The sequence below is a fragment of the Malania oleifera genome, chromosome 9, assembly GCF_029873635.1.
Source record: "Malania oleifera isolate guangnan ecotype guangnan chromosome 9, ASM2987363v1, whole genome shotgun sequence".
Lineage (NCBI taxonomy): Eukaryota > Viridiplantae > Streptophyta > Magnoliopsida > Santalales > Ximeniaceae > Malania > Malania oleifera.
This window is the reverse complement of record NC_080425.1, coordinates 94,635,513-94,651,087: the sequence shown is the minus strand read 5'-3', so window position 1 is coordinate 94,651,087 and position 15,575 is coordinate 94,635,513. Positions and strand designations below refer to the sequence as shown.

At 34.6% G+C, this 15,575-nt stretch overlaps 1 protein-coding gene across 1 annotated transcript; it reads left to right on the top strand.

The window, feature by feature from the left end:
* The first annotated feature begins 4,088 nt into the window (after positions 1-4,088).
* Positions 4,089-15,203, top strand: LOC131165003 (polyamine oxidase 1). The gene is made up of 10 exons (XM_058122604.1): positions 4,089-4,299; positions 4,382-4,631; positions 4,994-5,113; positions 5,251-5,312; positions 5,458-5,612; positions 8,198-8,341; positions 10,825-10,974; positions 12,191-12,445; positions 14,034-14,115; positions 14,207-15,203. Exons 1-10 carry the CDS (start codon positions 4,248-4,250, stop codon positions 14,410-14,412), a joined length of 1,476 nt encoding a protein of 491 aa, XP_057978587.1. The 5' UTR covers positions 4,089-4,247; the 3' UTR covers positions 14,413-15,203.
* Positions 15,204-15,575: the final 372 nt, after the last annotated feature.

The following is a 15,575-nucleotide window of genomic DNA, read 5'->3' as shown; positions in this document are numbered from 1 at the left end:
TCTCCAGCCGGAGTGTTGAGAATGTAATAAATTATTGAATTTAAATTTTATACATGTATTATATTTAGATGAGCGATAGGTAGGGGATAGTCATATGTTATTTTACGTTTTTAATATAATTTTATAAAAATATTTTTATATTTTTGTAATAAAAACAGTTATTTACTTTTAATAAAATTAAACTCATAAATGTACAATTTTGTAAACTTATATGAATATTTACGGCCACAAGATTGTAATATTTGCAATAAAGTAATCGCAATACGAAAAATCATTTAAAAGAGCTCGTTTTTTAGCTTTTAAAATTTCAAATACTCAACTCATAATTTTTTTTTAGAAATATAAAACTAAATATTAGCTTTTCAAAAAAGTTCACAAAGTAAATTATGTTCAACCTAGAAAGGCCTTTTAAAAAAAATTTTGTCTCAAAAAATGGGAGCCAAAAACTATCCAAGTCAAGTTTATTATAGCACTCGACTTATAAGTGCATCCTCTTTTTTTAACTAATGGCTTTAGAATTAACCTTATAGGAGGAATTTTTTTGCCTATGGAAAAAGGTGGAAAGGAAGTTTGTGGTAATTGATTATATATAATTTTAGCTATGATCATAAAAGTTATTATGTACTCACTAACGCTAAGAACTAATATCAAGAAAGGCCTACATCAAAACTATCCGATTCTCTGCTAAATGGATTAACCAAAATTTCACACGGGTTTTTTTTTTCCTAAAGTGTATCTCTATAAAATTTATATAAGGTTAGCATTTAATAAATCAATGATAGATAGTAAGGTTGAAACACTAATATTGGCTTTAAATTTTACTCAGAAAATAAAATAATTCATAATAGAAGGAGTTTAATAAAACTCTACTATGTCAAGTAACTTAGTCTATTAAATTATGTTTGAAAGTATGAATTCTTCGCTTTATATTTGAATATAAATAGTTTTGAGTGAAACTTGATACAATTTTATTGTGTTTTTCAAATTCACCGGATCCAAATTTAAGATTGAACTCCTAGTAGAGAAATAATGAAAGGGAAAAAATGATAGTAAAATTAAGAATAAATAAAATACAAATACTTATTAGGAGCTAAGAATGGAAGGATCACTGTTTTTTTTTTTATAACTCGGGTACTCCAGTCACCATCACGCAACTTTGGACACTATGATGCGGCACCAAACTTGAAGGGGGTGAAAGCTCTCTGCCCATTGATGCACCCCTGATAATTCACCAAAGTAAACTTTTAAAAAGGAATCGAACCCATGGACTTGAGACCACTGTTATTAAAACTAATTTCACGCCTATGGACAAAATGTCTCGGTACATATAGTCACTATGTACACGACCTCTAGGATTATTCAGCGAATTTGGTTTATGTGTACTCACAAACACTAGAGTTATAGGAGATATAGTATCATTTTAGTTACCCAACAAAATATGAATCATAAGAAAGAGTCGAAGATAGAGTTATTTTAAGAAAAAATAATGTACTTTGAAGTCCATTTAGGCCTAGGTTACACTAGAAGAGGGTTGCCTATCTTTTATTTTACATCCATTCCACAAACTTGAAATCTCTAATAAGAATATATCAAGTTTTGACTTTCGTAAGAGACCATACTTACTGTACATTTTATTGCAAAGTTATCATAATATGTTTTTGTCATCTATTTTAGTAACACTTATCGGGAAATTACATTTTTAGCCTTGTGTGAGCTCTAAGGGTTTCACATTTGTTCCACTTGGAAATAAAAACAAAGAAAAAATAATTCATTACAATTGGACTTTAGGGATTCCATTCAAGATTAATAAAAATTTTAAAATAAAATTATTAATTAACATATAAACGCTAGAAGGAGTTATGTCCATGGTCTGGACCTAAGAATGATTCCTTTTAGGAATAGGAATAAATTAAACCATAATAGGAATCAAAATTTGGAATGCAGGAATAGGTATCATACCAATTACATTTTTAAAAATCAAACTCTTGTAATTTGCAATATTGATGATAAAAATGTTGCTTAAAATTTTTAAACACTAATATCTTAATAATTATGTTTTGATTGTACCTTGATTCTGTCATGTAATTTAATTTTTACACTTTTTGGTTAACGATTTCATGAATTGTAATCAAGTCCGTTTGGATCAAAGATTTTATTTCGGAAAAGGAAAGGAAAGAAACATAAGGAAGAAATTAAATTTTTGTTTATACATTTGGTATCTTTTTTTTCTTTCTCATGTTCCTTAATACCAAATATAAAAATGTAGATTTCTTAATATTTTACCTTTCTTTCCCTAATATTTTTCGAGTTACAAACTTATCTTGAACGGAATTGGAATAAGAATGGAATAAAACGAATTTGAATGCAAATTGCACAATATGATGAAATTAAATAATAAATTTTCATTTTCATTTAATTTCGTTCCAAGTGTAATTGAAAAGTAATTTTATTTAAAATCTTAAAATTTATTGTTATTGTTATTGTTGTACTTTCTAAGGCACTGTTTGGACTATATTTTATTCGATAAGTCAGCTTATTTAATTTGTCTAAACTCAATTTTCCCGGGAAACAAACACGAACGCTGTCAAGTGTCAAGATAGAAGATATCGCGCCATGTGGCAATGCCGCCTTTGAGCTGTCACAAGGAAAGCAACAGTTGGCTGTGATGGTAGCCAATATTCAGCCCCACACCTGTGCATCGAACTGACACACGTGCGTTGCGACGGCAGCCAGTCGTCCATTGCGCTTCCCTCGGTGCCTCCTCTCTACAATTAAATGCGATTCACGTTCTGATATCGACCGCTCTTGTCCTTCCCAAATTACCCTTCTGCCCTTCCCTCCTTCTCCATTTTGCCTGCCCGAAAAGACCACTCTACCCTTTCTGTCCCCTTCCCCTAGCCAACCTTTTATGAATTTCCTAATTTCTCCATTCTCAAAGCTAATTATCCTTTGGGTTTAAAAGTCAATCTTAGTCAAATTTACAGAGAGAAGCCTCCGCCAAACAGGGGCTAAAAATTTTCTAAAATAAAGCATTATCCTCACCCATATATATATATATATTGAAATTAAAAAAAAAATCAAAAATCAAAAGCCACTAATAACCCTTATTTATGGCTGAAAAATACCGTGAAAATGTATATATTGAATTTATTTTTTATAAATTTAAATAAATTCAAGACAAAAAATACTGTTCTCCTTTGAAATTTGATAAAAAGACGATACTTGTATTTAAAAGTCTTCGGTGATGTGTCAAAACGTTCATTCACCTCTCCTAATATTTAATTTTTGGGACACTTATACCCTTCAAAACTCTTATATTTTTACAAAATACAAGGGGGTATTAGTATTTTTTTTGACAAATTTAAAGGAAGGTGTGAAATTTTTGAAACCCTAGAAAATCTTCTTAGATTTTTCAAAATCTCAAAAAAAGTCATTATTTTTTCCATTTTAGGAGAGTTTAATGTATTTTGTACTAAAATTTATTTACAATTAGTAAAAATAATATAATATACACGATGTCTCTTAATCTAATTGTTTTAAGAATGAACAATGTATTATTTAATTTGATTATATTTTTGACCAATTTGATGTCCACAGTATCTTATATCTCGTATCTTGTATCTTAAATAAAAATTTAAACCTTTCTACTATTATGAAAACATCTAAAAAACATTAAATCTCAAACAAGGAATGAATTTTTTTTTAAAGTGAACCCAATAAATATGTGTACCATATTAGAAGGAATGTCAAGAATTTTAAATTATTATTATATAAATTAAATAGTTAATATGAGAATAAATTGTACACCATACCTTAGTAAAGTTGACATTTTAGTCATATAAAAAATTTAGATTGAAGACCTAATCCAAATGGATAATAGATGGTTGAAAATTATTCACATTTTTTTAAAAATAAATAATTAAAATATGATTTATTTAGTCATTTCCTTTATCCAAACTTAAACATTGCGAAAGTTGCTCACAATTTTATCCTCTCCTGTGAATTTCCCGATTTACCCTTCTCTAAATTACCCAGTATTCGTCCGAACTCCGCGTCAATGCCAGTCAAAGAGAGAGAGGGAGAGAGAGAGATTTCCTGGCAAGAAGAAAAAGAACAACTATATAAAGCCACGAACCGACTCCCGCTATTTCTGCCCAACGAAACATAACAACTCAAAACTCTCTCTCTCTCTCTCTCTCGCTCTGCCAATCGAAACTACAATCTCTTTATCTCTCTGTCTACACGTTATGGATTCCCCTAGTCGCTGCTCTGTGATCGTCGTTGGGGCAGGAGTTTCCGGTGAGATGGCCGACAATTCTTCGCTTCTCCGGTGCTGATTCTCTATTCCGGACGGTTAGATCTGACGCGCTTCTTTTGGCAGGTATATCGGCGGCGAAGGTGCTCGCGGAGAACGGAGTGGAGGACCTGGTGATTCTCGAGGCGTCCGACCACGTCGGAGGGAGGATCCGGAAGGAGGACTTCGGCGGCGTGTCGGTGGAGCTCGGGGCCGGTTGGATTGCCGGCGTCGGCGGCAAAGAGTCCAACCCGGTCTGGGAGCTCGCACGGAATTCCGGCCTCCGGACCTGCTTATCCGACTACAGCAATGCGCGGTACAACATCTACGATCGAAGGTTCGTTTCGTTTCCGAACAGAAATCCAACTGGTTTCTGGTTTTGCTACGCTGCGCCGCGGGGCGAACGTCACGCCTCGTCGTTGTACTTGCGCTTAGTTCAATTCATAATCCATATTGTTGAACATTTTGTGTCTCGTGACTCTCGTTCCCTTGTGCGGCGAAGTTTAGCGTTTTTGCGTTTGTTGTTTCTAAATGACGCCGAGGGGTTCGTGGTGCTTGATTATGATTCGTTTTTAGGTTTTTCTTTTTAGTTTTTGTTTTTATACTTCGGCGCAATTTGGCTGGACTCGTATCAACTCGCGGTTCTTCCACCTTGTATGCTTCTCTGCTTTGCTGACTCGTTTTGCGAACGCGTTTCAGTGGGAAGATATTCCCGAGTGGACTCGCCGCCGACTCGTACAAGAAAGCGGTGGACTCGGCGATTCAGAAGCTCAGGAACCAAGAGGCTAACAATGGCGGCGACCCTTTAGATTTGCCATCGTAAGCCTTTCCTAAAGTCTTGTTTGGCTTTTAGTGCCCGAAAAACACATTGGTTCGCCCCCCCCCCCCCCCCCCCCCCCTCTTTCCCTCGTGCTGTGTGCTTACATTCTTGCCCATCATTTTTGGTTCATTTTCAGGACACCCAAAACGCCAATTGAGCTTGCCATTGACTTCATTCTTCATGATTTTGAGATGGCAGGTCAGTGCGAGTTCCTTTTGATCTTTTATTCCCTTAGATTTCCCTGTTTGGTTGCTCGGAAACGAAAGGAAATTAAGAAAGTGATGCTGTAAATTCTTTTTGGTGTATGGAGCTGGGAAAGTAATGATTGTGGTTTGGTTTGCAGAAGTTGAGCCAATATCGACTTATGTAGATTTTGGCGAGCGGGAATTCCTAGTTGCTGATGAAAGAGGGTATGAGTACCTGCTCTACAGAATGGCTGAAACTTTCCTGTTTACTTCAGAGGGTAAAATCCTGGATGGTCGTCTACAGCTGAACAAGGTACATTTCTTGCTTCCTCCCACTGTAGAATCAAATTTTATATTTATTTTCTTATTATTTTTTAAATAGTTCAGTACATTATTTTGTGTCATCATCTTAAATTGACTTGAAGTGCTTACTAGGGTTATAAAAATGTTTTTCTTCTTGAGTTTTATTTTTGGTCATGATGATTTTCGCCTAGATACGTGTTTTCTTTTTTCCTCTATCTGGGGTTTTCTCCTTTTTCTTTTGGGTATTTTGATATTTTGATGATTTGGCTGTTTTTGTTTTGTTGTTGCCCAATCATCAGATGAAAACAAAGGGACAGAGATTAGTTAATTAGAGAAAAGGAACAGAAAGTATGCGAAAAATACGAAATTCTGTTTTGTATGCATGCACTCCTTGTTCTTGTTGAGATTGATTGGCCCCCTCTGAGGTTTGCGGATAACGACGTCTGTGAAAGCTGGTTTCCTTTTCATGTTAAATACTATTATAAAAATAGACATCTTTTTAATTTGTTTTGTCAGGGTGGGGGGTCAACTCCTACTCGGTGTTTATCTTTATTTAATCTCATTTATTATTTATTTATTTTTTCCTTTCTATCCAAAAATAAATAAATATTTTTAACTCTTTGATTTTAAAAGGTAGATGCCTGAAAATCCTACTCTAGAATAGGATAAAAAATAAAATGAGAATATTTTGAGCAGTTACGAATTTAAATGCGTGATAGATAAAGTTTTATGTGTATTATTTTTTTTCTAATTTATCTTCTTAAATTTATCTTAGAGCTTAAAATTTGTTACCAGAGAAATTATTCTTTTGATGACTTTTAGAAATTTTTTTTTGTATTGCTGTCATTGCTTTGCTGAATTTTGATTAGTATAATTATAATTACTAGTTTACTGACTAGATAGAATAATGATAATTGCTAAAAAGTATATATATTTTAAATACTAAAATGATAAAGAATTGTCAATTATTTCAAAGTAAAGGTTCTCTGTAAAGCCTCTAAATGATGATTCTTTGACCATAAAGTCTTGCACTGTTAAATAAACATTTTAGTGTTTATTAATCTTCCCAATCTCAAAAAGAAAAAAAAAAAAACTAGATGAACTTATCCAGCTTTGATGTTCTCCTTCCCTATTAGGACGTATACACATATTCCTCGAAAAGAGCATCCTAGGCTTCGAATTAAAAATAAATTTGTGTGAGCAAAAAAAAAAAAAAAACAAACTCCCATTCTCATGGAATACTAGTCCATGCAAATTAATATTAGGTGCACACTATGGAATATTTTCTCAAAATTTATAAAATTTAAATGTTATTATGAATGTACATAATTAAAGTAGGACAAAAATGATGTAATGTCACCTTCCCCTGCTAAAATAACTGTTTTACCATATATGAAAATTGCGTACTTCTAATAAACTAAGAAGTCACTGTGGCCATGAATGGTGGGTCGGGATCTGATCATCTGTTCGCATTTTCAGTGCTTACCTTTGCTTATAAAAATGTCAAACAAAGGGTGTTGTCATGAGATGAGGACCCCTTCGTGCGGCCATAATTTGACCCGTAAGGACTCGGATCCTAATCATGTTCTCATGTATTAGCACATGATCTTTTCTTCGCCCTTTTAAATAAGGCCCTTTTCACTACTCATTAATGGGTAGGCCCCAAGCTCCACTACCCTGCTATGCACAGTGTCTTGCATAGGGAGAGTACTCTTGTTTTTTTTTTTTTTTTCCTTCAATCTACCTCTCTTGACCCATGAAAAGTAACCTTGAGGTAAGATGTCATATCAGCTCAAGTAAGAACATCTCAGTAGAGAGTCTTGTCACTCTCCTCATTTAATGAGTTGGTTGCTTTGCCTTTCTTAATTGTTGTAAGAATACAAAACTTCAAGATGAATGCACTGTTTTCAGTAGCATTTGCACAAACCTTGCGAAGTACTGGATGGATTTTGTTGATAGTGTTTCATCCAGAACTGTTAAGATTTGATACTCTCTGATATAAAATTTTGTTTTTTATACCAAGTCATTTTTTAATATAATATTGGGCAAATAGTTCAGATTAATTACAGAGATCTCATTTTTATTTACACCTTACTAGCTCATACACATTTAGATGATTTAATTTAACAGTTTAAACTTGTAGGCTGGGTCCAATTTGTGGATGGCATAATTTTATAATAATATATTTTTTTATCTATCGGAAATTATATGAGCTAAATAATCATTTTAAAATATTTTCTTACGCTTAACCAGGTTGACATCAATTTGGTAATTTTATTATTTTAAATGCAAAATATTTTTGAAACAATGTTAAATTTGGTTAACTAGTGTCTTAGTGACGAGATTTGAGTTATAGACCCATCTGGATGAGCTTCCATAAATGGGGTCTTTGGGTCTAGGTTAGTGAGGTGTGTAGAGATTCTTTAAGAATTTTTTATCTTACTGCTTGATTTCTGAAATGACTGGAACAGAAAATTTTGATTTTGTTGCACGATTTTTCTTGGTTTGACTGTTTAGATTCTTTATGTGAGTTGTTTCTGATCAATATTTATATCCCAAATTTATGGTACTTTTTCTCGTGGATTCTGGGGGCAGGTGGTTCGAGATTTGCAGCACTCGAGAAACGGCGTGACGGTAATAACGGAGGATGGCTGCGTCTACGAAGCCAATTACGTGATTTTGTCTGTTAGCATTGGCGTTCTCCAAAGCGACCTCATCTCCTTCAGACCTTCCTTGCCCGTACGTCTCTTCTCTCCTCTCTTTCTTTTATTTATTTATTTATTGTCTAGATGCTGCGAGTGTGTTGGGTGGGTTGGTTGGAGTTTTAAGATAAATATTTAATACAATGAATGTATGCACTTTACTTTTTCTAGCAGATTATGGCTTACAGTGATAATATATTGATTATATTCCATATGGGAGAGAACTGCATATTCTAAAAATGCTGTGTTTCAGTCTAACGTGAAGCCTTATTTTATTTAGAAAAAAATTACGAATCAGGAATCTTAGATGGTCATGCATGTCTAAACCAATCATTTAATATGTTCACAAGATATGAGACTGTAATTGTGCATTTTGATAATTTTAAATTCTAGGGGGAAATGATATCTTATTTTTGGATAAAAATAATTTCTGACATGATAAATCTGAAACTAAATGCTGAGCTAGAATTTAGATATATGTTAAAAAATTCACTTTTAGTTCAAGATGAATTTAAAATTATCTTAGAATTTCTTTTATATTTATACATTTTCATAGAAATGGAAAACTCCCTGACCGAGAGCGAGGTCCAAAACTCATAAGAAATTGGCTTCATATAAAAATGTGTCTTTGGGCGGAGTAGGGATAAGGTAACGCTCAGCCTAACATTGTATAACAATTAGGCTGCCTTCTTCCATCTTTTTATCCTATGCCTGAGTCCTCTGTCCTCTGCAGTGGTCACCACAGGCCCACACATCACAAACCAATTAAAGCCCTTTCTGTTCCATGACGTAGCCCTCTTTCATTGGTTATGGATGTGTGAACCTCTTCCCCAGTTCTCAGTGGATAGGAAAAGCAGCTCTTTTTGTTCTTCTATTATTGGCATTAAATGGAAAGATCCTGATCGTCCAATTTATTTATGTGCGTAACATAATAATGTTAGTTTACCCTTTGGTCCAGTGGAATTCCATCCTAGGTCCCAGCTAGGCCATGGGTCCCCATAGAATTATAGATTGGACTTCCTTTTGATGCGTAGAGTCTGACCCACGTCATGAATGCCAACAGGCTGAAGTTTGAAGAGGGCATTATTAAACATAAGTTCACTGGTTCATGACGCAAGACACAGGTTTTCGAGGTGTCTCTTTATACAGAGACCACTAGTTACGCAATCCACAGTTTTTGTAAACCCACAGGCTAACCGAGAAATGCTCAATGTGGTAGACCATGGTCCAGCTCCATCCGTACTGGAGCCTAATGATCCACCCAGTATGCTGTCTAATCAGCATTGAAGCTCCCCCGTTTATTCACCTAAAAAAATGCTGTTGCGTCAACCGTTGATCCAGGGGTATCCAAGCGGAATTTTGCCACATCAGCATTGCTGAGGCCAAATTTTTGCAACATCAGCAGCCTGCTGATGTGGCAGCATCTTGGGCGAATTATTGCAGGACATGATCTCAAACCCCACGGACCACTCTGGTAGAAAACGGATCATCTTAAGTTATATTTTTTAGAATTCGTTAAATTTGACTGAAGTTTAAGCCGTCAAAAGTATTTTAAAACAATTTTAGTAATGTCACATAACCTGTGTTTTACCAAGCATTTAGTTTGGAAAATTACAGATTTGCTGCAGTCACCCAATTATAATTAGAGTTGGACATTTGTTTTATCCTCAGAGGTATGAAGTTGATAAATTAGTGGAAAGGACAAATTTATTTGTGACAATACAACTGCTCCGGGACAATGAAACATTATGTACAGATTAAAATCTCGTGTCCAGACTGTATGCACCAATGTTGGGCAAGGGGCTGGACAATGTCTGGTGGGTCTAACCTGTTCAATATCTTTTATTTAATGCATAGAGAAAGGGTCATTAAGATGAAAATTATTAGGCACGTCTGTAATACCAATTAATATGTTGATTGGTATATTGAAATTAACTCGGGGCTGTGACGTCTGGCATTTCAGATCACAAGCCAATGTTAATGTCTAGTTCCATTAAAACAAACGGGTGCTCATCTGCAAATGGATATATGATCGAATATTATTGGTTCTATTGTGTCGATCAATATGCTCATGGGTACACCAAGTGAAAATAAAATTTTGTCTAATTAAACACCCTGATCTGATGTATAGTCATTATTCATTCGAATCTCCCACACCAAAAGGACGGAAAAAATAAAAATCAAGTGTGGAGAGTGGTAACCCTGGTGTTTTCTCAGGCCTTGAAATTTTTGGCCTGCAGGTGCTGAAGTAATGCACATAAACTATTTCTATTAGCAATGTGCCTGTTAAGCAGACTCTAGGAGCTGATTTAGCATTTCAGCTCATGGTTTTCAAGGGGAACAAAAATTATAGGTTGTCGCCCACCCTTTTTTGTATTTTTGTTTGTTTTTTAGTTTGTGGTTCCTTGAGAGAGAGGTGATATGATGTTCCTATAATTCACGCTACTATAGCTCCATATTTATAATGCCGTTGCATATTTTTGGATTTAAAATTAACAAAATGAATAAATAATTATGCAGCGGTGGAAAACAGAGGCCATAGAGAGATGTGATGTGATGGTGTACACAAAGATCTTCCTAAAGTTTCCGTATAAGTTTTGGCCATGCGGGCCAGAGAAAGAGTTCTTTATTTATGCTCACGAGCGGAGAGGTTACTACACATTTTGGCAGGTCTGTTTAATATATTCATGCAGTTGTCATCTAATTTTTGTAGTTTTATTTGCTGTGTTCTATGCTCCTTTGGCTCTTCGGAAATTGAACAACTGTGTTCAGTATGGTGTTTGGAATGAAGCTATTCAGTTATAACGGCATTAAAATTTTCGTGGATTCCATATTGAGTGAACTTTTTCTACTTCCATTTGTTGTGATTTTAGTCCCTTTTCTTCGTTCTTCACATGTAAAATCTTGATGTTGAGAGGTGCCCTTTGAGGGGTTTTTTTTTTTTTTTAAAACTTGTCAACTACAATTGGGCGTTAAATTGCATTATTTGCCAGTTGTAGGCACATATTGTTCAAACAGAAAACTGCATGAGGTCAACCCGCTTCCATCTCTTTTCTAGATGAAACAAAGTTAATTTCTAGTGAAACAAAGTCTGATGCTTAGCAACCTTAGTTTGTCAAAAAAAAAGAGAAGAAAAAATAGTCAGTATCATGCTCTTGACAGGCACTTCAAATTATGTTATCATAAAAATAATTATTCATTGAATTAATATGAAACATTTGTTAAGTGGTTGGTTCAGCAATTATTCCTATGATTTTCTTTCTTGTGGAACTGGATCACTCGCCCTTCAATCTGTGCTAATAATTATTGTGGCGGCCCACCATATTTGTTGATTTGTAACATACTGAATTGTGTCATTGCCAAGCTCCAAATCCTGTTGGATGAACAGTATTCAAGCATCCTTCGCCTCTTAAGATGACATTGACAAGCTCACAATTTTCCTAATTGAGTATTGAGAATGTAGTCTTTAAACTGATAAATAAGCTAAACCATAACTATATGGTTTGGTTACAACTGCCTCCATTTATGTGGATAGGAGAAATTATTTTATCATGAGCAACAGACTGGCATCACATGCACTTCAGTTTTGAATTGTTCCTTTCTAACATATCTTATATTTGTGCCTCTCTTAGAGCTTCTAATCTTGGTTGATTAGGTTATGGTTGATATTTTATTTAATAATCATATGTGGCTTCTAATGGATGTTGAGTGATATTATTGTAATTATCCATGAATTTTTTAATCAGCAGAAATAGATTTTGATCTTAGAATAGTACAATTCCCTTGCAGTGGATACAATTCATTGTTTTGGCATATATTTTTTTTGGGAATTGAATATACATTCTACTGACCCGAGTTGGCTATTGATCTGTCACAATGTCATCAGCACATGGACAATGCATACCCCGGGTCTAATATTCTTGTTGTGACGTTGACAAATGGAGAATCGAAACGTGTTGAAGCTCAATCAGATGAAGAGACTTTGAAAGAAGCTATGGAGGTACTTCGGGACATGTTTGGGCCCAACGTACCTAATGCCATTGATATACTTGTGCCTCGTTGGTGGAACAACCGGTTCCAGCGGGGCAGTTACAGCAACTACCCCATCATTTGTAATTATCAAGCTGTTCATGATATTAAGGTATTTGATCTTATGCTATTCTTTAGTAATTTTAGTACTTAAGTTTCATGCTTTTGATGTGGAATATAAATTGATTCACGACACCCCAATTTCCCTTCTTTTGATTTTTTATTACCGCTAGCAATTTTCTTAGGTTCAATTCTGTTGACAAGAAAAATAAGGAAAGTTTGAGAAAAACAAAATGACAGGTTTTTCCTTCACTGTTATTGTTTTTGGTTGTTTCCCATTCGAGCTTCACCAGTAATTGTATCCTGCATGAAAATATTTCCTTCCAATTATTTCTTTCCCTTAAATAAAACAAGCATTGGTACCTTGAGAATTTCACTTTCCTATAACTTCCCTTAGAATCAAACCTATATAGGAGAATTACATGGTTTTATTTTCCTTCACTTTTCCTGTACTTTCCTGATAACCAAAATACCAAATGTAGTTTAATTGTTGCAAGACAAAAATACAGAATCATTTTTCTTCTTCAACCTGTTACAGTTTGTAGGGTTTGATTTTTATGTAGCATTGTGAGTATTTGGAAATTGAGAGACAGAGTTCAAGAGAGAAGAGCAATGACACAGAATCATTAGCTTATGCAATCTTGAATGTCTGAAATTATTCAACCATAGAAGTTAAATTTGGGTTCTGTCTGATGGATACAATAATCAGTACCAGTACCAAAACAAAGTGGGAATCGTTGGAATAAATTGAGAAATTATTTTCTTGTGGTCGAACCCTGGAATTTCAGAAAACTTTCTTATGATAAGTTTAAGTTTTTCTATTATTACTGTCTCTATTTTTTATTTTTTATTTTTACTTAACCTGTCAAATGGAAAAGAAATTTGCCATTCCCCTTTTTCTTTTGGTTTTTTAGGGACAAACACCATTGATAAGAGATCTCTTTGAATGCTTATGGTTCTTTTTCTATTGAATAAATAAGAAATTTTATTGAAGAAAACAGAAAATTCAAAAAAGAGCATATGAAAAAAATCCTCTTTAGAGGATAAAAGAACAGTGAACAAAAAAATCAAAAGAGCACTGCCCACCAATCTCACTGCAAGTCTGCAAAGGGACTTCTCTAAAACATCCTGCTACAAAAGCCCACAATTAGGCAAAAATACTGAATCCTATCTGAAAGCATATATGAATACATTTTCTTTCTCATGAATATAAATGCATTCCGCCCCAACCAAATCCCCTGCAAAACAGCAAATATTGTACACCTCCACAATGCTGACCTATTTTACTCCCAAAACCTGAAAATGAGATAGCCGATACATCCTCCACGGACTCCAGAAATACCCAACTCTCTCCAAATGGGCCAAATAAATTATTCCACTGTCCACACCCTCCATGAAAAGGAGAAATGAAGGAACAGAAGTACCTATAATTAATTAACAGTCATTGCTCATTAATCACCCTTGATTTGCAGTTGCCTTTGCAACATGCAGTTTGCAAAAAGTACAGTGTGGGTGAATGAACAAGGCTATTGTTACTTAAGGAGATAATTTCCTTGGGTTCTTTCAAAAATTGAACTTGGCTGGAATCTTCAATTTTAACTCTTAGACTTGGCAAATGATGTTCTGTCTGTTCTGGTCAGGCTCCCATAGGACGAATATTTTTTACTGGAGAACACACAAGTGAAAGGTTCAATGGCTATGTCCATGGTGGATATCTCTCAGGTGAGAAAGAAACACAGGCATTGTGATGAATTAATTCCTTTCAGAAGCATAGATTCTTATATTTCATTTTGTATGGTGATTAATGTAACAGGTATTGACACTAGTAAAGCTTTACTGGGAGAAATGAGGAAAGAGAGTGAAAGAAAAAGTGAGAATCAAACCTTTCTGCTGGAACCCTTGCTAGCTTTGACGGGGTCGCTAACATTAACCCAAACAGATGCAGTCTCAAGTCTCCACAAATGTGATATCCAGCTTTTTCTTGGTAGTAATCTTGGCATTCCAGAAGCCATCTTATGACTAAATGGACCTGTGAGCAAACACCATTTTGCTGATGATAAATACATTACTTATGGGAAAGATGGCCAGCTTGTGGATCAAATCCACGTTGAGTCCTCAATGCCCTCTGCTAAGTAGAACAAAGGAGATACAATGCAAGAAAATAAAGGCCTGTTTAGTTGTGGAAAATTCATTTTTTTCCCATTTCTAGCTTTTTCAAAGAACAAATATACCACCTTGTTTTCAGTTTTCAAGGTTTATATGGAGACCTGAGAAAATAAAAATAAAAAACTATATTTTCCAAGTTTCCTATACAAATCTTGAAAAGTTAAAAAACATGTTGGCATTTTTGTGATTCTTTAGAAACCTAAATAAAATATGAAAATTATTTCCACAACTAAACAGACCCTAAGACTTGCACAGGGGCAAACAGATCTGTCATTATTCGCACGAGAAAGTTTCATTATCAATGGAGTATCAGGGGTCAGGGTTTTGGAGAGGATTGATTCAAGCATGCATATAAAGTTTGTTCATTGGAGCAGAGAACCAAGACTGGGGTGCAGGACATACTTCCAACTCTAATTGTACTGGTGGTTTGGTGTGCATACACAAGAAATTGAAATGGAATGACCTCTCTTTCATCATCATCTTCATCTTAGCTATTCCCCTTTTCTCTCTTTAAATTCATTTATGGCTTGATGTATGTGCATTATATAATGCTTCAAATTTGGTGAGACAGAATCATACCATAGCTTTGGAAATTTAGAATTTTCAGTGCATCATCAATGAAAATGCGAAACTTTCATCAAGAATTGGCTTCTTGAAACTGCAGTCCATGATTTTCAATAGTTAAATGTGTTGAGCAGAGATCTCTGCCACTTGTGCCTCCTAACAATTTAGAGAGAGTACTCTCACTCTCTCTCTAAAAAAATGAATAAAATAAAAACTTAAGCCACCTTTAACTTTTACACTAATTGCATATTTTGCAATTGCGAAGGAATGAAATCAAGTGAAATGAAATCAAATTTACACTTCATTTCATTCTGCAAATCAATGAGGATGTAAGTTCTATATCATTTCACACTTATTTTTTTCTCAACTTTAATTTCTTGCCTGCACCTGGGGGTGTTTACCTTCTGTGATTCATCATGCGTAATTCCCACTTTAAGGTCTTTACTATCTCT

Excerpts from the sequence above, each read along its gene's own strand:
- LOC131165003 (XM_058122604.1), top strand. The coding sequence starts at position 4,248 with ATGGATTCCCCTAGTCGCTGCTCTGTGATCGTCGTTGGGGCAGGAGTT. Across the intron at positions 10,975-12,190 it reads GTTACTACACATTTTGGCAG|CACATGGACAATGCATACCC; the intron begins GTCTGTTTAATA and ends CAATGTCATCAG. Across the intron at positions 14,116-14,206 it reads CCATGGTGGATATCTCTCAG|GTATTGACACTAGTAAAGCT; the intron begins GTGAGAAAGAAA and ends TTAATGTAACAG.